The following is a 22149-nucleotide window of genomic DNA, read 5'->3' as shown; positions in this document are numbered from 1 at the left end:
CTGAAAGTGTTTTCCTCTGATTCCTGGGTTTACATTTATTCCAAAAAACAAGAAATGTAAAGTTTTGATGATCTTGGGTGGATATCTGGACATATTTTTCAATTTTGTGTTATCTCCTGGAGTGGCCATTTTACAATTAAAAAAAAAGGAAAAAATAGCAATTTACTTAGCAAATATTTAAAAAATAATATAATCTGAAATAAAATGATTTAAATCTCCAAAAACTATTTTAAAAATCAATTTTGCCAAAAATTAGTTTTTTATCAATTTTGCCCAACTCCATGTATAATAAGGACAAGAACAAAAATATGTACGCAAAATTACTGTGAGCATAAACAATGTAAAAGTAAAATTGAGGGCACTTGGCAGAACAGAGGTGAAAACTCAGAAGGACAATAGACATGGACGAGAAGTAGGCGAAAGTGTACGTTCCTAATGAGACATAGATATTATGAACAAATGTTTTCTGGAAAAAAGATTGTGTCACAATTTCCAAGTTGACTGGAAAGGTAGGGTGTGGGAGGTGTCTGCTATGGATTTGATAAAACCTCATGAGCTAGAGCTCTTAAAATGCAAAAAAAAGTAAGCCTGAACGAGATAATTCATCACTAGTCCCACAAAAGGTAACCCTCATATGGACATGGCACACCTACTACCAGTATTGCACACCTGCAGTACCGCCGGTGTTGCGCACCTGCAGTACCGCCGGTGTTGCGTACCTGCAGTACCAGTGAGGTAAAAAGCCTTTTATGTCATAACAGTAGTTCCCTTCAACCCTCTGAGATGCTAGACGTGTACAAAAATAACTTTTTCACCTCACAACCCCTCATGAAGAGACATAAAGTCATTTTGAAATGTATTACCAGCAACGTTTAGAGTACATAAGACCTCAAAATATTGTCTTATAAAATGTTTTAAAAAAATCGATATAATAAAAGCAAAACTGTGGGTTTAAATACACCTGAAGATCAAAAACCACTGAATGACAGGTTCATAACTTAGCAGATAGCATTTTCTTTATCAAAGTACCTCCCGTCAGATATGCTCGTATCTTAATCATCCTCGTTTACCAGTTATCACCTTTTTTTGTTTGGCATACACAATTCAGCATTTCACCATTTTTTGCCAGCAAGAATAATCATCACCTCGCTTAACAATACATTACTTCACCTGGTCTTTAAATTGATTTCTGTAGCGATACTAACTTAAAAGGAAAGTGTGGCAAGTAATAAAATGCGTACAATGAAACCCATTTTATGAATATATGAAAAATCACACATCATATATATGTATATATAACACCAACAATTAATATGATTTTGACTTATTTACAAATTATTATTATTATTATTTGTGTGGTTTGTCTATATAAAATATACACATACAACAATTGAACAAAATTACCGAAAACAGTTGACTATTTTGTTTAACGTAAAATACAAACAAAACAAATATGTTGGAAGAAATACATCAACTGCAACCCTAACCATAATAAAATAACACCTTTGTATACTATATTTGTACAATTTGTATAATTTAAAAAATTTCAGCATATGATTTGATTTTTATTTTATACTGTTTTTACTATGGTATAAGCCTGTTATTAAACAATTATAAGTTTTGTAAGAGTTCATTAAAACATATACCATTTGCTTCATGCATTAACAAATGATCCCTATTAGAACTGATGCTCATCTACCATATTTTATACCATAAACTCATAACACATAAACATAAAGATTCCTTTTTATCACTATTTTTTTAAACTAGTTTTTTTTACATAATTTACATTATCTGCATGTTCTTAAAATGAATTTATGAAAAATTTTTTTTGTGTGATTTGAAGTTACTATTTTAAGCATTTTTTTATTATTGACATGTAGCCTTTAATCGAAAACTATATATTTATCATTTCAAGTATTTATTATAGAAATACATCACAAATAATTTATGGCACTTGTCAATGTTGATGTTCCTATTGCCAGCATCAAAATCAAAATCCCACCTAAATTATACCAGATTAATTTCTTATGTAATTATATTGCACAAGTTACAAACCAATTGTATTTTCTTGTATTGTATATAATAATGAAACTTGTGTTAAAAATAACTTATATAATATACTATACTTAATTTGGCCAGCTTGAATAAATTTGAGGTAATTTAAAACAAAGATATTCTGTGATAAAACTACAAGTTTAAATATGTAAAAAAATATTCATATGCATCTTAGTGAACATGAGCTTGAATGTATGGTATTTTTATTAAATGGTTATAGTTTGTGAAAAAAAGCTTTGTATTATAATTACATATAATTTTTTATTACTAAGACCTATTTTTTCAATTTTTCTCTTTGTTCAATTTAAATAGTACATAACAACTTTTTACTAACAACAATCAATGCCAAGTTATTGGTATAACACCCCCAATACTAATTATTGCAACAAAATTTTAAATGACTACAGTTTGAAATTCTATTTTTTTTTTTTTAATTTTTCATGTTTTGATATAAAAATGAATTATTAAAAATATAAAAATTATTTCATCACAAATGAACTCAAATTTTTTATAATATGCATTTTAGAGTCTTATTGAGTACGAGAAAAAGATGTTGGATGAAGAATTCTGGAATGCATTTCTCTAATCAATGGGACTGTATATGCCACACACTCGTCCCAGCCTGGAAGCCTCCATGCGCTTTCTCGTGTCTCCTTTCTGGTATGAAGATCTTTATAGCCTGGAATATAATTTAAATGCACAGCTTAGAAAATAAAACTGAGTTAGTTAATTTTAATAACCAATTAATTATTCTTATTAGTTTACTTTCCCAGATTTCTTTGCTAGAAAGCATATTTTGACAAGGATGTTCTCTATAGCGGACATTTAAATATGTAGTTTGATTTTAGTATTTAAAATTTCCAATAAAGTAAAGAGTAAGTAGTTTGGAAATTTCTGATTCAATACATGTTATCACTCCGTAGATACAAGAAAAAATTTCCACAACCATGAGAGTTATTTTATTTGTTGAATTTTAATCATTAAAAATAATTTAACTGTTGGTTTTATAATCAATCTTTCTGCATCTAATAAGTTAGTTGTATATTTACCGCTTTCAGTTCAGTTCAAATTATACTTACAATTATACTACAAAAAGTTTGATTTACAAAACAATGAAACCTAGTCTCTACATATACAGGGTGAATTGCTACTCGTGCTACAAACTTCTCCAGTAGATTCTTCACCCTAAAATGAACAAAAAAGTTCATATTGACCATGGTCCGATTCTCAACCATTTCAGAGTAATTTCGCTTTTTATCGATTTTGAAAGATATCACGTCCTGGCGTCGGAAAATCGTGATATCTTTTAATCTAAACATTTCTCTTAAAATCTATAAGCACCGTTGAAATCCCCGTTAATTTTTCAATAAGAAGATGAAGGTGGCAAAACGTTTGGGTCTTTCTTCCTTGACCTTCTAGCTGTTTGTAAACTTCTTAAGCATTACATACTAAATGGGCATTAAATTAAATTAAAAAATTTCAATGGAATTATGATTTTGATTCTCTCTAAAAATTAACGGGGATTTCAACGGTGCTTATAGATTTTAAGAGAAATGTTTAGATTAAAAGATATCACGATTTTCCGACGCCAGGACGTGATATCTTTCAAAATCGATAAAAAGCGAAATTACTCTGAAATGGTTGAGAATCGGACCATGGTCAATATGAACTTTTTTGTTCATTTTAGGGTCAAGAATCTACTGGTGAAGTTTGTAGCACGAGTAGCAAGTCACTCTCAAACATTAGCAATCCTTGAACCACCATTTTTTCTCTTTTTGTCATCAACATCTTGGTCTCACAACCACTAAATAAGAAAATGACGAGTGCGTTGGAAGCGTTATTAAATCAGGTAGTTTTCCTCAAATTTGCTGCCTTCTGAGACTAAAATTAGAAACTCTGGATTACTTTATACACTTTCCGATTTACACAATTTTCCACTCTTTTTGTAGTTCTGGCTGAAATAAAACACAAAAAATTAGCCCAAACATTTTGCCACCGTCATCTTCTTATTGAAAAATTAACGGGAATTTCAACGGTGCTATTAGATTTTCAGAGAAATGTTTAGATTAAAAGATATCACGATTTTCCGACGCCAGGACGTGATATCTTTCAAAATCGATAAAAAGCGAAATTACTCTGAAATGGTTGAGAATCGGACCATGGACAATATGAACTTTTTTGTTCATTTTAGGGTGAAGAATCTACTGGAGAAGTTTGTAGCACGAGTAGCAATTCACCCTGTATATATATATTTTTTTTAATAGTAAAATTGATGTAGTTTGATCATGTACAATAATATGGGTCTGTGTAATTTTAGATGTTCTTCAGTGAAGTTGTCTGAAAAAATCGTTCAAAGAGAAATCTCAAAATTGAAAAAAAAAAAAAAGTATAATTATTGCTATTTGAGTGAGTAAATACGAAAGACAAAATATTTACTTTTACAATGATGGTGGATAAACAGAAAAAATTGTCACTTCTATAGGTAAAATTAAATTGATTTTATTTATCCAATAAATTATGTTAAGACTGGAGAATAATTAGAAATATAACCCATCATACATCATGGTTAATTGTAATTTACACGCAAGCTGTATCACTTCAATGATAACGCTTCTTGGATTTTGACTGAATCATTTCTGTAATTTGGTCATTACCGAACATTTTATTGTGACAAATGATGAAATGTAAATGCTGGGCGAGGATAGACAGACCAAAATAATCGGTAATGTGTGGTGATTAGTGACCGTTAATTGATAATAATTATTCAGAAATTGTGAGATGTGGTCTGGTGTGATGAAGGTTTCAGAAAATGTTTTTCTGAAACCTACATCACACCAGACCACATCTCACAATTTCTGAATAATAATTGGTAATGACCAAACTACAAGTTTATCACCCTGCAGACAAAACAGAGAAATCTCACGTAATGAAATGTTTAGTATATGTCTCCTAATATATTAAATGTTAGGGGACTGTGGTGGCATAGTGGTTAGGGTGTCTGACTCGCATTCCCCACACTGGCGATCATACATTTAAATCCCAGCACAGTCCAATGTTTTTTAATTGAGAATTGTATGAAAGAAGGAAAGTAAAATGGTTTGACCCTCTTCTGTGACACCCAACAGGCAGTTGGATGTTAAGTGCTCCTGTATGGCAGGAATTACTTCATTTTTACTTTCTATATTTAATGTTTTCCCCTTAATAAAGAGGGTCACTGCTCTGAAAAAGTGGTAGTCTGAAGGAGCGAGGTCAGGACTAAAGGGTACTATAACATCTTGATTTCTATCATTTTGGGAGTTTTCTTTGGTTCAGTTCTCTTGTTGAACTTTTTTTTCTTCCTATTGATCAAAACAAGGTGTTTGTCCAAAACCTTGTGAAGAAATTGTAGTTGTAAAGAATAAAGCTTTGAAAAGATAGAAAGCCCTTCTGAAACAAACTTATTCAAAATTCTTCGTTTTTTTCCCTGGTAGAGCAGGCATACCATGTTACTGTTGAATAATTGTTTCTGTAGCATTTCTGATTTTTTTGACCTGGCTGTGCTGTTTTCATTATAAATGTTATGGCGAAATGCTTAAACATAGATTCATCACTCCTCTGATCATAAGGGAAATCTAAAAATTGTTTTGATGAATCATTCACCACTTGAAGGAGCAACCCAGATAGTTTTAGGCAAAATGAAAAAATTTTGCAAAAAAAATTTTTCTAGGTGAATTTGTTTGAAACTTCCTTACACGCCATGTTTTGCCAACTCATTCCTATGTACGTATATAAAGTTCTATAAAATATATTTTTCAAACTGAAGCAGATTTTCACAAACGCTTACACATTGATATGTTAGCTAAGATTAATATCAAAAAAATATTCTTAAATTTTTTAAAATAAAAATAGTATATTTAAAGGTTGTCTTACACCAAATATGGTGCACGTTATAAAGTCTTCCAACTTGAGAAAAGAAGCCTGCAAACGCTTCTTTGTTGTTACGCCTATAGTTTATAGCCCTGGCCCAGTTGTTTCCCCATTCTATCATAGTACCAGGTTTCAAACTGTAACTTCTTATCTCGTAGATGTTATTTCCTTTTCTCATTTCAATTGGAGGCCAGTAGCTGAATGACAAAAGATACTGTAAGTGTCTAGAGCGCAAGTATCCTCCTCTTTCTTCTTGAAGTTTAAGGAAGTCCTAACAAAAATAATACAAAAATTTTAGCATGAATAATTAATTTCATGAAATGTAGTAATCCACATATATTTAGTAGTCATCAATTGACTGTATTAATTATTTTAATTAATTATACTTTTCATCTAAGGTGTTTTGTTGAGATTCAAATCCTGCTCGTGACGCTAACTTTTTCATCTTAACCAACACCTTAGATAAAAAGATTATTTATTAAGTTAGATTTTCCTTATTAAGCAGTCGGTTTTGCTCAAAAGGTCTTTTAAGGAAACAATGGAGTATACAAGGGTTTACAATATATGTTATTTACCTTTTCATTAGCAAGAAGTTTCTTAGCATTATCGATACCAGCAAATCCACCGGTGTGCTTCCATAAATGAAGAACCTGGTCCATATCCCCAACCTGTACCGTCCATGAGCCAACCAGTTCGCTATGAAGTTCTTTACGACTCTCAATAAGCTGCACAGTTTTCTCACTGTTAAACGTTCCAAATTAAATTTAAGAAATGGATTGGATCACTTGATTAAATACTGTTTTAATAAATAGGAACAACATTAACTATACTGATCGAATTAAACAAAAATGTATGCATATATTAACAGATAAAATTTGTACACACATATGTTACTCCTATTGTAATATAAACGTACACTGTCATTAGGAAGTGATTCTTACTAATTTGATAAATATTTTTCCCTTGAATCAGGCTTCATATTATGTGTTTGTAGTTCATAAATTACATCTTTGTCTGAGAGCATCCGGGAATGGGGCTCCTTTGTGGGTTCAATCCTTCGAACTAGGAGCTTGCTGAACCATCCTTCTCGATTTTCCTTAAGTTCCCCAGATGTGGAAAATGGTCTGTGTAAAAGATAAAACTCATTAATTTTCTGTAATTTCAAGTATTTTAGATGAGCAAAAGTAGTGAGGATAGTAGACCAGGTTTATTAGAAATAACTAAAATATAATTTCAACAATGTAACAAATGGAAAAACTGAATAAACTATCTATTACATTAATTTATAAAAGGTTGAGCAAATGTCAAAGCAATGCAAAATTAATTCATTTAACATTTTCAGGACTCATAACGGGTTATCTTGTTTGGGATTATATGCTATTATATGCCTCATGAAGAATGGTCTCATTCTCATGGTTTTTTTTGCATTTTAAGACCAAGTTGTGTGGAGCTGAAATAACCAATGTGTAGCACACACCTTGGTAGTAAATGAACATCTGCCAGTTGCCACATCTTTCCTTTTTAGTCCTCATCATCAACGACCCCCCTTCTTTTCACAATTTGGCCTCTCTCTCAAACTTTTGTGAAATTGCGACAATCTTTTTTTTAAAAAACCATTCAGCCTCAATATCTATGTCTCATTGAGAATGTCATACTCATCGCCCCTGCCCTCCCCTACCATCTACCATCTACCCTGTACTGATTTTTCGTCTCTTGTCTGCTAAGTGCATTCAGTTTATTTTTACATTGTTTACATTCTCATATAATCTCATGTGGGTATGTACATACATATATGCATATACATATTGAGCCTAACACTTCTCGCAGTCCACTTCCTGGCAATTCCAGCTTTTTTAATTTACAAGAAATTACTGGCAGGCCTTGAGAATCACCCACTCTGAGCATTGGCAATATGGGGTCAGACCTTGGTTTTATCCACCCAGCCACCGAGGTTGGGCTCTAGGGGCTAGTAATGGCTAATCCATTTCAGTCCACAACGCAGTCAGTCTCCAAATTCAAACCCATTCAACTCTCACTGACTTTTAAGGTGGCTCTGGAAATGCGGTATTCACCGAATGCCAATTGCCACCAAATAGTGTGCCTATGTATACACACATGCGGGGTTTGTATAACCAGCCCAGTTTGTATGAAACAGTGAACAAGCACCTTGTGAGTCCTCAAGTTACTACCAATTAAGATCGACAACAGTGAAACTGTAATTGCTGCAGCTGCAGTTACTGTTTTAAGTAGTGACAGTCACAAATCAGTCACAGTACTGTTGCTCCATTTCACTTTCGATCTATTTCAATGCACTGAAAACCTTGTTCCAATTTTTATGATTTGGAAGAGAAGAGTTCCAAATTATTGGTTCAGCTTGGTACAGATCGAGGAATTCAAAGACTGTTATGTTGGGTCCAATCCATCCCTAATAGAAACAACGCTATGTTGTTCTTTCATTAATACATCTATACTACTTAGGAATCATTCATTATTGAAAAATGAATAACCACGTTGATTGATGGTTACAGTTAATATCCGTACAGTACAGTTGATCCCCAAATGTGTGGATGCTTTGAGTTCTGATACTTCATGAATATTCGTGCACTTTGAAACAGACGAGAAAACTGACAATTAGCCGAGCAAGGCGAGCACCAAATATTGTTACTCGGTGAATAACCTGACTAGTCGGGATTCAGAGAACCTTTGCTCGGCATTTGGCGAATCCCACATATCTGGAGCCACCTTTAAATATATTCTTTCTTATTTAAAATTCATATTTGCTAGCAATTCACTCGGTTAGGGTGGCTGAGTACTTGATATTCCTCCCTTTTCACCTAGGGTAATGTAACCAACCAAATTGAAGGTTGATAGGGCAATCTGTCTTCTCACACTACATATTCACGCTAATAAATATATTCACTTTTTACCACACACTATGGACACAAAACTATCAGTATTACATTCAACAAAAATCCCCGTTTCTTTCAAGGATCGGAATAAGGGAAATATTTGCGACTGTGCTTAAGCACAATTGTCATGTCAGGTGGCACTCTTACGCGCTTTCTATAAGGAGCCAAGGAATGGCCCCTTCAATTAAGTGGGGCACATTGAGCAACCTTTCTCTACATACAAAACACAACTGCGGCCCAAAAATAAAAACATGTCAACCTCGCACGACCTTTTCTTAATTCGATGAGGATGATCCTTCTTCTATGAGTTAGGCACTCCGAGGGCCACCTATCGACACTGCTCTTGATACGGGAGAGCTTCTATGCCGATCCAGCCCACTGACACTGCCTTTTAATCATGTTTTTTTTTTTTAAAGTTATAATATGATTATTATAATTATAATATGCTCTATATAACAGACAATATTTCATTCCCCAAGAGTCTGTCATCGGAAGTTTCACTGTAATTGAATTTAAATTTTCAATAGTCAGCTTGACAGAAGAAGTGCGATTCTTGATTGAGACAAAGGTGTGCAACCCACTTCGGGACCAAAATAAGATTTTTCCAATTCACGATTCATACCTCATTCCCCAAGAATGTCCGTTATAGGGAGGTTTCACTGTAATTGTATTTAAATTAAAATTGTGAGCTTGACAGAAGAGTGGGATCCGTTGAGGGGAAGATGTACAGCCACATCGGTTTCAATATAAGGCAGATTTGGCCAATTCACGATTCATATCTCATTCCCAATAATGTCTGTTATGGGGAAGTTTCACTGTAATTGTATTTAAATTTAAACAGTGAGCTTGACAGAAGAAATAGGATCCGTTGAGAGGAAGATATGCAGCCCACATCAGGCTCAAAATAAGGCAGATTTTGTCAATTGCAAGGTCTCATTCCCCAAGAGTGTACGTTATAGGGAAGTTTCACTGTAATTGTGAGCTTAACAGAAGAAGTGGGATCCGAAGAAGATGTCCAGCCCACATCGGTTTCAAAATAAGGCAGATTTGGCCAATTCATGATTTATATATCATTCCCAATAGCGTCCGTTATGGGGAAGTTTCACTGTAATTGAATTTAAATTTAAACAGTGAGCTTGACGGAAGTGCGATCCTTTGATTGAGACGAAGGTGTGCAAACCACTTCGAGTCCAAAATAAGGCAAATTTTGACAATTGAAAGGTCTCATTCCCCAAGAGTGTCTGTTATAGGGAAGTTTCACTGTAATTGTATTTAAATTTAAACAGTGAACTTGACAGAAGAAGTGCGATCCTTTTGAAGATGTGCAACCCACTTCGTGTTCAAAATAAGGCAGATTTGGCCAATCACAATCCGTCATAAAATAAAAATCAAACGAGACAATTGAAAAATAACTATTAAAAAACAACACAATGAACAGTTTAGACTAGTTTATTTCCTCAAAAGGTCCAATTCAAAAATAATGTAGTTGAAGAGTAAAAGTATATTTATAATACATCCAAAATGCTATTGACGTGCATTAAAAGAAATTTTGAGATAAGGAAAACACTGACGACACAACTTGTTTACATTTTGTGGAACGGGAATGTCATTCGTGAGATAAACGCGGCCGGTTAACTTTTATGCTAAGTCCGCAGCTTTTTTTCTTCTTTCACAAACCAAATCAGGCAACAGGAAATTAGTCAAACAATACCTTTTGTTGATGTTGTTAATAATCCTGAAAAAGTTGAATCTTCGGCCAAGGTAAGAAGCCATTTTGTGATATAACAAACTGAAGTCGCACAAACGGCTGACTTATTACGACTGATAACGTTTATCAAATCGAGGAGTGGAAGTTATCAGTTGTACTGTTATCACTCACATCGCAAATGCGTGAGTGCGTGCGTCTTGTCGTCCGTGTATGCCTGCGTGAGCGTATGCTTTATCTTCGTAATTGTTGAAGGTTTATCTTGCAATTTCTTGTCTTGTTTTCAATTTAATACGAGATAAATCGAATTTGGACCCCTACTAAGGAATGAAAACAAAACACTCGTTCGTTATCCTAATGTGTTTCAAAAATACGCAAGGAAAATAATATAATAAGCTTTGAAATGTAATTTATTCTATTGAAAAGTGTATCGATTTGAAATGGTTTTTAGATCATGTTCCTGGTAATCTTTACAAACCTTGACCCAATGTCAAAATTATATCTGTAAATAAAATCAGTTTTTTTACTCGCCAAGCACACTGAAAGTTGTATTTTCACTTAATTCGGCTATCTTGTCTTATGAAAAGCACTCTCACTCGCTCCCTCTTTCACTCACCCACCCACTCTCTCTCTCCCTCTCTCCCTCCCTCCCTCCTCTCACTCTCTCTCTCTCTCTCTCTTCTCTCTCTCTCTCTCCTCTCACTCACTCACTCACTCACTCTCTCACTCTCTTTCTTATGCACTGACCCTCTCTCTATCTCTCACTCACTCTTTTTCTCTCTCTGCCACTCACTACTATCTCTCTCTCTCTCCCTCCTCTCTCTCACTCACTCACTCTCTTTCTTATGCACTGACCCTCGCTCTATCTCTCACTCACTCTTTTTCTCTCTCTGCCACTCACTACTATCTCTCTCTCTCTCTCTCTCTCTCTCTGCCACTCACTACTATCTCTCTCTCTCTCTCTCTCTCTCTCTGCCACTCACTACTATCTCTCCCTCTCTCCCTCCTCTCTCTCACTCACTCTCTTTCTTATGCACTGACCCTCGCTCTATCTCACTCACTATTATCTCTCTCTCTGCCACTCACTCACTCTCTCTCTCTCTCTCTCTCTCTCTCTCTCTCTGCCACTCACTACTATCTCTCTCTCTCTGCCACTCACTACTATCTACTCTCTCTCTCTCTCTCTCTCTCTGCCACTCACTATTATCTCTCTCTCTGCCACTCACTACTATCTCTCTCTCTCTCTCTCTCTCTCTCTCTGTCACTCACTATTATCTCTCTCTACCACTCACTACTATCTCTCTCTCTCTTTGACTCAATCTCTCTCACTCTATCTATCTCATTCACTCACTCTCTCTTCCTCTCTCACCCTCTCTCTGCCACTCACTACTATATCTCTCTCTGCCACTCACTACTATCTCTCTCTCTCTCTGTCACTCACTATTATCTCTCTCTCTCTCTCTCTCTGCCACTCACTACTATCTCTCTCTCTTTCTCTCTCTTTGATTCAATCTCAGTAAAACATAGTATATGGATCTTTATGCTTGTTAGTTAGGTATATTTGTTGTCTTTTACTATCATAAGAAATTAATACCTTTATTCATTGACGACCATTATCATTAAAGCAAACAAACTATTTAAAGTAATGAGAGCCAATATATGCAAGTGTCACAACTCAAAAGGGATCCTTTTTTTTGGGGGGGGGGTAGCACAGCTCAATTTTTAATTTTGGGTTTTTGCTTAAGTCTACAATAAATGAAAGGCAATATTGACGGATCATGACAGTTTTTATTGCCAACAATCATAATTGCATGTACTTATACATAAGTCAAAAAAAGTAAACTTCCATCTGTCTCTCCTGTAATTTTTTTTTTTTTTTTTTGTTGAGTCAAGTAACTTTTTTTATTGCACAATTGGGAATGCGATTATCGCCAACAGCTGGAAAATGAGCTGAATTTATTTTTTAAGCCCAGAGACCTAAACTTTCATAAGAAGGAGATAAGTAAGCTGGTAACAAGTTGGGGAAAAGTTATAGAGATGAAGACTATTTCCCTGAATAAAATATTTCTAAACAAATTTTAATTGGGACAATTATTAAATCCTTTAAAAAACTTTTTTGATATCTGGTAGTTTGCAGATGATTATAAGTTTACTATTTGCAACCATTTTTAAGACGATATATCTGCTGCGTTACTGCATGTGATCTGTGGGGTTCATTGCATTATTAATATCCAAATTATTAACATGTGGCACAAAGTAATTAAAATATTTATTTATTTTAAAAATATAAAATACATATCACATATTAACTGTTCTAGACATTTTGCATATTTTGAGGTTTTTCTTTAATTGTAAATGGCAATGGGGGTGGTGGAACATCAGGGATATCGGCGTTTACTGGCTTGTGGTTTTTTATATTCTGCGACAGCACTGGCTCTACGATGGGATGAGATGGCATCTCGTACGATGTCACCTGCGGTTTTTCTGTCGTTTCGGCGTTCAATTCGTAGCTCTTTTGTGAAAAATATACTGAACTGATGGGCTGAAGGACTGGCGAGATTACTGGATAGGCTTGACTCGGCACGAGCATTTCGTTCGATGATAGTAAGACATTGTATATCCTAGGTACTTTCAACAGTCCTTTTTCTGGTATCCCATATACCGAAAGGATCGACAGAGCAACGAGCTAGAAAAACATTACAGCAAAATTAATCTTTTAGAAAATATTGCTAGCAATATCAGTACTAATTAAATACAATAAAAAAAGGTTTATATTTTAAAATTTTAATGTATTGTAATGAATCAGTACTCAAAAATATTTTAAATGCACATAACCATTCAAAAATATATGTTACTATTAACCATGGAGGATCTTAACTCAATAAAATATTAATTAAGCTACTATACATTACATAGTTGCACATTATTTTGTGCTAAAAAAATTCTGCAGTCATCAGTAGTAGTTTGGTCGTTAACCAGCAAGGCTAGGCAAATCAGGATGAACAAAAAAAAAACAAATACTACTAAAGTGCAGACTAAGAAAATAAGATGACAACAGTTATAAATGTGTAATCATTGGAAGTAAAGAAAAAAGAAGCACTTTTTTTGATGCTTCATTACAAATGGTTAATTTTTAATTATTAATATAGTCTCTTATTTTGTCCTCTTTTTATGATTAAAACAACCAAAAACTTCAAACGTCTCTCGTTACATTATGGATAGACTAAAAATTAATAGTAAATGCTCCGACAATAATTTTACAATGATTGTTAAAAGAAAGATGTTGCACGATGCGTTAGGGGAGTCAAGAAGAAACTCATAATTTCAACATGTTTCTTCATGTGAAACACATACATCAAACAAAATCGATTGTGTAGATTATGTAAAGAGGCAAAACAAACCACTTGCACGTTTACTGGAAGACTTCTCGTCAGGAATAAATATTTTAAGAACATAAAATACAAACACTGCAACTCGGGCAAGTAATAATATTTATAGACAAAATTAAGACAAAGTGTTGCACTAAGTATACAATAGGAGGTACAAGGAAATGAATGATACTTAGTACGGAAGGGAGCTTCAACACTGCTGACAGGACTTAAACAAGGGTATGGGACAGGGCTATGCACTATTAGAGGCATTTGTAAAACAGAAAAAGGTAAAAAGCTTAAATCAATGGAAGTTTGAAAATATTTTAATTTCAGAATGCATAACAGAAAGAAAGCTGAATAGAAGGATAAGATTAATTTAATTCTTAATTTAAGTACAGAACAGGGAATTGTTCTTAAGTTACAAGATTCTTAGATCTACTACTTATTATACATTATATTAATTATTATTACTATTGTATTATATATTTTTTCCTTTTAAGTAATAAGCTTTGCCAAAATAGTTTCAGTGGTTGGGAATAAAGAATGTCATGAAATTATTCAAAGTAAGCAACAAAACCAGACACTCATATTTTGTTGTTTATTTCAAACTATCAGTATTTTAATGTTGTAATAATTACAACATACTAATTTTAATGTAAATCAAATTAAATGAGATCAGTAATTCTTATAACAAAAATATGATGGTTTGAAAGAAAATTCACCAAAATGCTGGAAAATGTGACTGATTAAAATTAAACTAAGAATTTGTTAGCCTCTTAGGCATTAGTGAAACAAAATCCTTTTGTTACGGCCCTTCGAGTTATTTCAAATTTTATGCCCCCAAAATGGGTTTAAGACACACACAAAAAAAAGTTTACTCTTCTTAAAAGGTTAAACAAATAAAATAAAACAAATGATCGTGAAACAAATTTATTGCAAGCAAGCTCATAAACAAAACAAGATACAACAATAAACAACACAACAGCAAAGAGGAACAAGATAAAAGGACAGATTAAATTGAAAATTCTCTTATTAAACAAAACTGAAATTTTTTCAGTCACAAAACTTTGGCAATTATGCAGATATTGACACAGTCAAAACTAAATATGTATATTTATAATTTTGATTTTAATTAATAAGGATTAAGAACAAATGTAAATACTCAAGGTAGTGAGGAGCTTCTGAACTGAATATCTCGAGCACACCTGAAGGGTAGGAGTGGGTCAGACGGATCAACTCGGCCCCCTCTGATAATATTTTATAGATCATCTTTGGTCAATGTGCGACATTTCAACAAGAGCGATTTGAAGCTGTTCAACGACTGTTGGAGGCGGTGAACAGTGTCTAATACATCTCTTTATTATGTCCCATAAGTGAACTGATTGCTGCAAACCAAACCATCACTCATCTGTCCTTTAACAGTCCCCCCATTGTTCATGTTTCCAAGCGAGATGGTGACTAGTCGCCTTTCTACTTGATGATTACCTCTCCAGAACTTGATGCGATACTTCCAGAGGCTTAGCTATTCTCACGAAGCCTTCTACTGACTGTTTTAGAGCTCACCCTTACATTACAGACCATTTGGAGACTACCTATCAAATAAGCCGTTAAATGACGGTTCCATAGTGCGGTACGAGCAGTAAAATGATCATCTGTAGCCATTGTGCATCGCAGTCGACCACTATCTTCTCATCAATCGAGACTTTCTTTTTAAACTGCTATGGATCAACATGGATGGTAGAGCATGGCACTCCCAGGATACAGGCTATGTAACAGACGCAACATCCATCGTTGGACAAAATATCTGCTCAAGATCTTCCTGACTTAAAACCATTCTTTTAAGAAAAAAAAATTAACTCAAGTTTATTGTTTCATCAAAGAAAACAATTTAAAAAACCCATTCGCTTGACAAGTTGGCTCTGAAAACAATGACATTGAACTCTTTTTTTTTAATGTTTAATCTGAAGAGTGTCAAAAGATTAGTAACTATAAAGGTAAATAACAATTTATTAATGCTTTGTTTATGATTTTAGTCAAGTATTAATTATTAATCCATTTATGTTTAGCGGTCTAATTGACCAATTACTTCTTTCAATTATTTTCAATTTCAGTTTCAACTTTTTCATCTCAACCAAGACCTTACATAACAATAATAATTAATTGAATCAACTATTAATCTTTATACCTAGTTTTATGGAAAATAAATACAAGTGTCTGAATTTTTGTTTTGGTGTATTTAAAAAACAGAGATATGGGGCAAAATTCACAATTGAAACTGCTGTATTTTGAACTGTCCTTGACTGGATGCTATAATAACAATCGTTCCTCATCATCTTCAGCGTTAGGAACTCGACGATCAGCCTGTAGAGCGGGTAATAACCCATTCCATGGTGTTGAACTTCCCTCTACTAGGAAATTATTAGATTTTCCCTGCTGAAATCACATTTCACCATTTTCATCGTTAAATCTACCAAAGCTCAATGCCGTGCCATGTATAGGTACGACGGTAGCTGAAAGTTAACAGAGCACCATTTCCGGTGGGTGTTTCTACGTTGACCAGTCACTAAGGCTGATCATCAACATGGTTATTTCTTGGGAGCCGGTAATGTCCTGGCCGAAACTAGGCTGTAGGATAGGACTAAGCACTCTCAGAGGAATTTAACAGAAAAAAAAATAAAAAGTTCGGATCAGTGGAAGTTTGAAAATATTGTAATTTCAGAACGCATAAAAGCAAGCAGGAAGAAAGCAGAATTGAAGGTGGGATTGACCCACCTGCAAGAGTCTGCTCCAGTTGCTCAAGACTGTTGAAACCATCACTAAGCATGACATTTATTTAAACATGTATGTACGCGGGTAAAAAAAATCATTGACGTCTAATTCCTCACTGCACAGAAAACATTTTGATGAAAGTCAACTAATTTAGCAACTGTACCGTAATCGAGTGCAACTTTGGTGTTAATATCCGGGTGAATGCAACTTTGAACGGTCCGTTACTTCTTTCACGCGACGGTAAAACTATGCGCGAGCCGAGTTGTTTGCCTTTGATTTTACAAACTGGTATGGTCGTGTTTGTCAATTTCCTGTGAATGACCTGGTTGCACGTGTGGAGTGAGAATAATAATAAATACGCAATTAAGGATGATCTTTGACGAAGTGACAAATACCAGAAGGATCGAACATGTCGTTTAAGCAGGAATAAATAAATCTATATTACAAATTAAATACAAATACAAAAAAAAAAATTCTTTCACGATGGTGTTCAGAATTTTAAAAAATGTCCTAAAATATGTTTTTTTGCATAATGTTGCGTTGGTGTTGCAAAAGGAAATATAATTTTCCGGATGATTTTATCCTTTTTTGATGGATTTTAAATTTATCATGAGAAGCAAAAGTTTGCAATAGAATAGTGTCTGTGCTTCTACACTTCATATTCAACAAGAAAGTCTTAGACTATTTATTTTTGGGGAAATAAAAAAAAAACCTTTGAAAAGAGCGTTAAATTTCCTTTAAGAAACACTTCTAGAACTTTCAATTTAATTTTTGGTAAAAAAACAACACTAAGTCTTTCAAAAACTGCTAAGTTTAAAATATATACAAACAAAAAAAATTAATTTCCAACCTCATTGGAAAAATTCGTAACTTTCAGTAGTATTAGAAGTATCGACCGTCGAACTATGGACAGTCCTTGGCAAATGTTGGGACTGAGTCCGGTTTTCAAGGAAATTTGAGATCACCTGTAAAAAAGCATAAATATGCCAAACTAGAAATAAAAGGTTGTTTTGCCCTGATGATGACTTTAACATAGGCCGAAAGCTTGGCAGTACAAACTAAATTTGCTTTCTTCAAGACCATACCTTGTTCCAGAGTGTTCGTAAAATTCATAACTTCTTCGTTTTGTAAGCTGTCTAGCGAAGTACCGTTTTCCTTAATTACATTGAACCAAAATGCAGAAATTTTATGTTAAATGGGAAAAAAGTGCTGGCGGTCTGATTGGGGAAATATCATAATTCAAGTGTTTGTTGTCCTGGGTAAAGTTTATTTCCCAACAAAAAACATAAAAAACAGACAATAAACATAGCGAACAATTGAAACAGAAAAATTGGACAAAATATCTAAACTAAACTGGCAAAAAAGAACTTTAATACGTAAGTTGTAAAACTCACCTTTGACCTGACAAAAAAGCACAAAAAGAAAGAAAAATTCAAGGTAAAAATCAAACAGAACACTTAAAAAAGAGACAATAAGCGTAGTGAACAACCAAAGCAGAAAAATTGGACAAAATATCTAAACTAAACAAAGAAAAAAGAACTTTAATACATAAGTTGTAAAACCCATCTTTAACCAAAAAAAGAAAAATTCAACGTAAAAGTCAAACAAAACACATAAAAAAGAGACCATAAACATAGCGAACAACCAAAGCAGAAAAATTGGACAAAATATCTAAACTAAACAAAGAAAAAAGAACTTTAATACGTAAGTTGTAAAACCCATCTTTAACCTAAAAAAAGAAAGAAAAATTCAACGTAAAAATCAAACAAAATACATAAAAAAGAGACCATAAACATAGCGAACAACCAAAGCCCAAACTTTGGCAAAATATCTACACTAAGCACAGTCAAAAGATAAAAATACCACGTAAAAATCAAACAAAATACATAGAAAAGAGACAATAAACATAGTGAACAACCTACGTTGACGTTTTTGTGTTTTTTTTTAAAATCAGGTTAATATTGGATATTACACCTTCTGTATTAACTGCTGTGGTTGTTCGCTATCGGTATTTTTATTGCATTTTTTTATGGGTTTTGTTTCATTTTTCCTACACAGGGTGTTCCAACTCCCCCCAAACTTCCTTAATTTTGATCCGATGTTGATAATTTTTTTAATTTTTATTTTCGTTGTAAAGTCGTTTTTAGATGTTTCATAGGTTCCTGAAATAACATTTTGGTTAATTAAAAAAATTTTTTTTTTAAACAAAATATACCCTATGTAACCTTTCTTTTTAAATCAGACCCCCATTTTTATTTCGGATTTCAAAACTAGATCATTTTTAAGAATTTTTCGCGTTGGTACGGGTTCGATATCTTAATCGAAGTTCTTCAGGAAACTTGGGTTACCTATTTGAGAGAAGAATGACGGACAAATTACCAAATGAAAATAATAGTAAAAACGAGATTAAGATCGCTTCACATTCTGCGCCACATATTTGTTATTCTTTGGTCAATTTAAAATCTGATTCCACCATAGTTTTCAGTTTAAAAATCTTTTCAAACCGTGGGTATAAAAGTGTACTTCTCATATAAAATTACAAAGTTGTACTGGGTCGGACGTACTCTGTCTACAAATATTTTAAAAAAGCGATAAAAATTTAAAACTATTTTTTAAAATATTAAATACGTATTTTTTTTCTCGATAATGTTATATGTTCAAGAGAAATTCAGCCGGGCCTTCTAGAAAAATTAGAATGATAGTTCATTACACGAATTTTAGAAGAAATTTCTTTGATGGTCCATTTAACATCTTATTGCACTTTTTTATTGAATGAATTAATTCAACTTAAAACTTAATTGATGTTTATGTACTGTGACCTAAGAGGCGAAACTAGTTAAAATTGCAGGACGCAGTCGGATTTAATTATATAAAATCTTTTTACACGTGTTGCAACGTTCTTAACGATTGCAGCGGGCTGCCTCTGGCCTTTCCCGGAAATCGTTTTGACTTACAAATTAATTTCAACATTTCGGGTGTGCAAAATATCAAAGTCCAATAAAGTTGTATTTCGTTCGTTTTCTAAACGTCCGCCTGTAAAAGTCGGTGTAAGAGGAGGAACCGCGGGCTCCGATCGGTCATAGCGACCGGAAGCGAATCGTTAGTCGGATATTTCATGGTTGGCCAATTGCACTTACTTGACTGCTGAGGATTTTGCCAGTGTTCATTGGAGCCGAGTGTGAAGGTAAATAGGCCCACGGCCGCTGTACCAAGGTAATCTCACTCCCACTTGGCTGCTTGGGGACGGTAGAAGGACCTACGCTATACCATCGTGACTGCTGTACCTCTGCTTCTACTTATTCTTCTCCCACCGCGCCTAATTTCTAAATGCCGAAGGTGGAAAAATGTCAAGGCAAAATTATTCAAACCCCGAGTCTGCACGTTTTTCGTATCTCGAAAGTTGTACGAGTAGTATAGGCATCCAAATATAAGCCGACGTTCCTATCTTGCTGGGAAAATGCAATATACAAAAAATTGATGCAACGGGACATCTGAGAATTTTTTTCTCGCACTTTTACCCACAAACCAAAATAATCATACACATCGGTTATTTGCAATTACTAGAATTTATGTATTCTTTTTATTTTCCATTTATATACTCTTTTAATAATTTATAAATTCTTTTTTATAATTAATAAAGAAAATAATCTGCAACCGTTCTATCGTTGTTGTAAGTCGATATTATTTTATATTATTTATATTAAGCCTGATATTTTTTTATTTACGCCTAAATGGTACAGACGATATACAATTTGAAATACAATTTTGAAATTAAAAAACGACAGTCCACGTTCACTTTGGCCGAGGCTTGACATATATTCGTGAGGTCAAGGTCTATGTAATCTCGCATTGAGTCAGCAGAAGACTCAATCTCTTGTTCTAGCCGATGTCTAGTTTTAATTATTAAAATTAAATTAATTATTTGCTGAAGTATCGTTTAAATAATGTTCTGCTGGTTTTATAGACATAGATGATACGGGGGTTGGTCTATCAGAAATAGTTTCTGAATGTTAGTTGACAACTGAGTTTTTTAAGGAAAAGACAGTCTTCTTAAGCTTTTTCAAATTATAATTAATTGATGAATTATTGTATTGATTAAAGTATGAATTGTTTTGGTTTTTTCGTGTCGTAATCGTTTCTCTTTAACAAAAGTATTGATCCATTTATCAACATTGTTTTAACCGTTTTAATGCTTTGTTTTATTTTCTATATCTCTTTGTGTAGTTTAAAGGTTTATTTAACATTGTTGGACAAATCCTACCCAGAATAAGATAATAGAAAATCTTAAATCGTAGCAATGACGGACCGATTAACAAAAGGGAAGAAGCTTTCAATAAGGAGTCATTTTGGGCGACACACACACACACACACACACACACACACACACACACACACACACACACACACACACACACACACACGCACGCACGCACGCACGCACGCACGCACACACACACACACACACACACACGCACGCACACGCACGCACGCACGCACGCACGCACGCACGCACGCACACACGCACACACTCACACACAACACACGCGCACGCACGCGCGCACACATACACACACACACACACACACACACACCACACTCACTCACTCACTCACTCTCTCTCTCTCTCTCTCTCTCTCTCTCTCTCTCTCTCTCTCTCTCTCTCTCTGACCTTCTCTGTTTTTCAGACTCTCTCTCCCTCTTTCTCTCTCTCTCTGACCCTCTCTGTTTTTCTATCTCTGTTTTTCGGACTGTCTCCCTCTGTCTCTCTCTCTGTCTTTCTGTTTGTCTGTCTCTCTCTATCTCTATCTATCTATCTATTTCTATCTGTCTTTCTATGTCTTTCACTGAGTCTGTCTTTCTCTTGATGTTTTTTCGTCTGTCTATATAACTCTCCAGTCCTAATGCCTCTGTCTAGCTGTTTTCACGTTTGTTTCTCTCACTATCACTCTCTCTTTTTCTGTATGTGTCTATTTAGCTGTTTTCCTATTTGTTTCTCCCACTATCTCTCTCTCTCTCTCTCTCTCGCTCTTTCTATCTATCTATTTATCTATCTATCTCTATCTGTCATTATGTCTTTTTTCCTATGTCCGTCTTTCTCACTTTGTCCATTATATATATATATATATATATCCAGTGCTACTGTCTCTGTCTAGCTGTTTTCTCGTTTGTTTCTGTCACTAGCACTCTCTCTTTTTCTGTGTATGTATGTGCGTCTATCTAGCTGTTTTCCTGTTTGTTTCTCTCCCTCTATCTATTCATCTACCTATTTATCTATCTCTCTATCTCTATCTAGTCCTTTGATATTTCGGAACATTGACTTAAAGAAGAAGCTTGACCAACAAGAAATTTCCTTTTTTTATTGTTTTATCTTGATTTTTTCTCAAATTTCCTGACTCGGCGACGTGTCCGTCGACATATCTTGCCCCAGGTC

General features: G+C 34.1%; 2 protein-coding genes and 1 long non-coding RNA gene across 3 annotated transcripts in view; 1 reads left to right on the top strand and 2 right to left on the bottom strand.

Moving 5' to 3' along the window:
- Nucleotides 1–2501: 2501 nt before the first annotated feature.
- Nucleotides 2502–11036, bottom strand: LOC106661081 (protein NipSnap). The gene is made up of 5 exons (XM_014384232.2): nt 10585–11036; nt 6906–7088; nt 6540–6705; nt 5968–6235; nt 2502–2737 (listed from the first exon to the last, which is right to left on the bottom strand). The coding sequence occupies exons 1-5, from the start codon at nt 10644–10646 to the stop codon at nt 2589–2591; spliced, it is 828 nt and encodes a 275-aa protein (XP_014239718.1). The 5' UTR covers nt 10647–11036; the 3' UTR covers nt 2502–2588.
- The window catches only part of LOC112127055, a 32528-nt gene continuing 20936 nt past the window's right edge, over nt 10558–22149 (top strand). Inside the window, exon 1 of the long non-coding RNA XR_002910368.1 lies at nt 10558–10634. This is a non-coding gene — a long non-coding RNA (uncharacterized LOC112127055). The remainder of the gene's footprint in view (nt 10635–22149) is intronic.
- On the bottom strand, nt 12818–20014 carry LOC106661083. Its single transcript, XM_014384234.2, has 2 exons — nt 19856–20014; nt 12818–13264 (listed from the first exon to the last, which is right to left on the bottom strand). Exons 1-2 carry the CDS (start codon nt 19883–19885, stop codon nt 12893–12895), a joined length of 402 nt encoding a protein of 133 aa, XP_014239720.1. The 5' UTR covers nt 19886–20014; the 3' UTR covers nt 12818–12892.

Source organism: Cimex lectularius, unplaced genomic scaffold (assembly GCF_000648675.2).
Source record: "Cimex lectularius strain Harlan isolate CLEC.00 unplaced genomic scaffold, Clec_2.1 scaffold75, whole genome shotgun sequence".
In the NCBI taxonomy this organism is placed as follows: domain Eukaryota; kingdom Metazoa; phylum Arthropoda; class Insecta; order Hemiptera; family Cimicidae; genus Cimex; species Cimex lectularius.
This window is presented reverse-complemented; position numbering and strand designations above follow the sequence as displayed.

Bases quoted from the DNA above. Each gene is read 5' to 3' on its own strand.
- LOC106661081 (XM_014384232.2), bottom strand. From the start codon at position 10,646: ATGGCTTCTTACCTTGGCCGAAGATTCAACTTTTTCAGGATTATTAAC. The intron at 7,089-10,584 runs GTATTGTTTGAC...TCTTTTACACAG, and splicing joins ATTAACAACATCAACAAAAG to ACCATTTTCCACATCTGGGG. The intron at 6,706-6,905 runs GTAAGAATCACT...AACGTTTAACAG, and splicing joins GAAAAATATTTATCAAATTA to TGAGAAAACTGTGCAGCTTA.
- LOC106661083 (XM_014384234.2), bottom strand. From the start codon at position 19,885: ATGAACACTGGCAAAATCCTCAGCAGTCAA. The intron at 13,265-19,855 runs GTAAGTGCAATT...ATGTTTTTCTAG, and splicing joins GCAAAATCCTCAGCAGTCAA to CTCGTTGCTCTGTCGATCCT.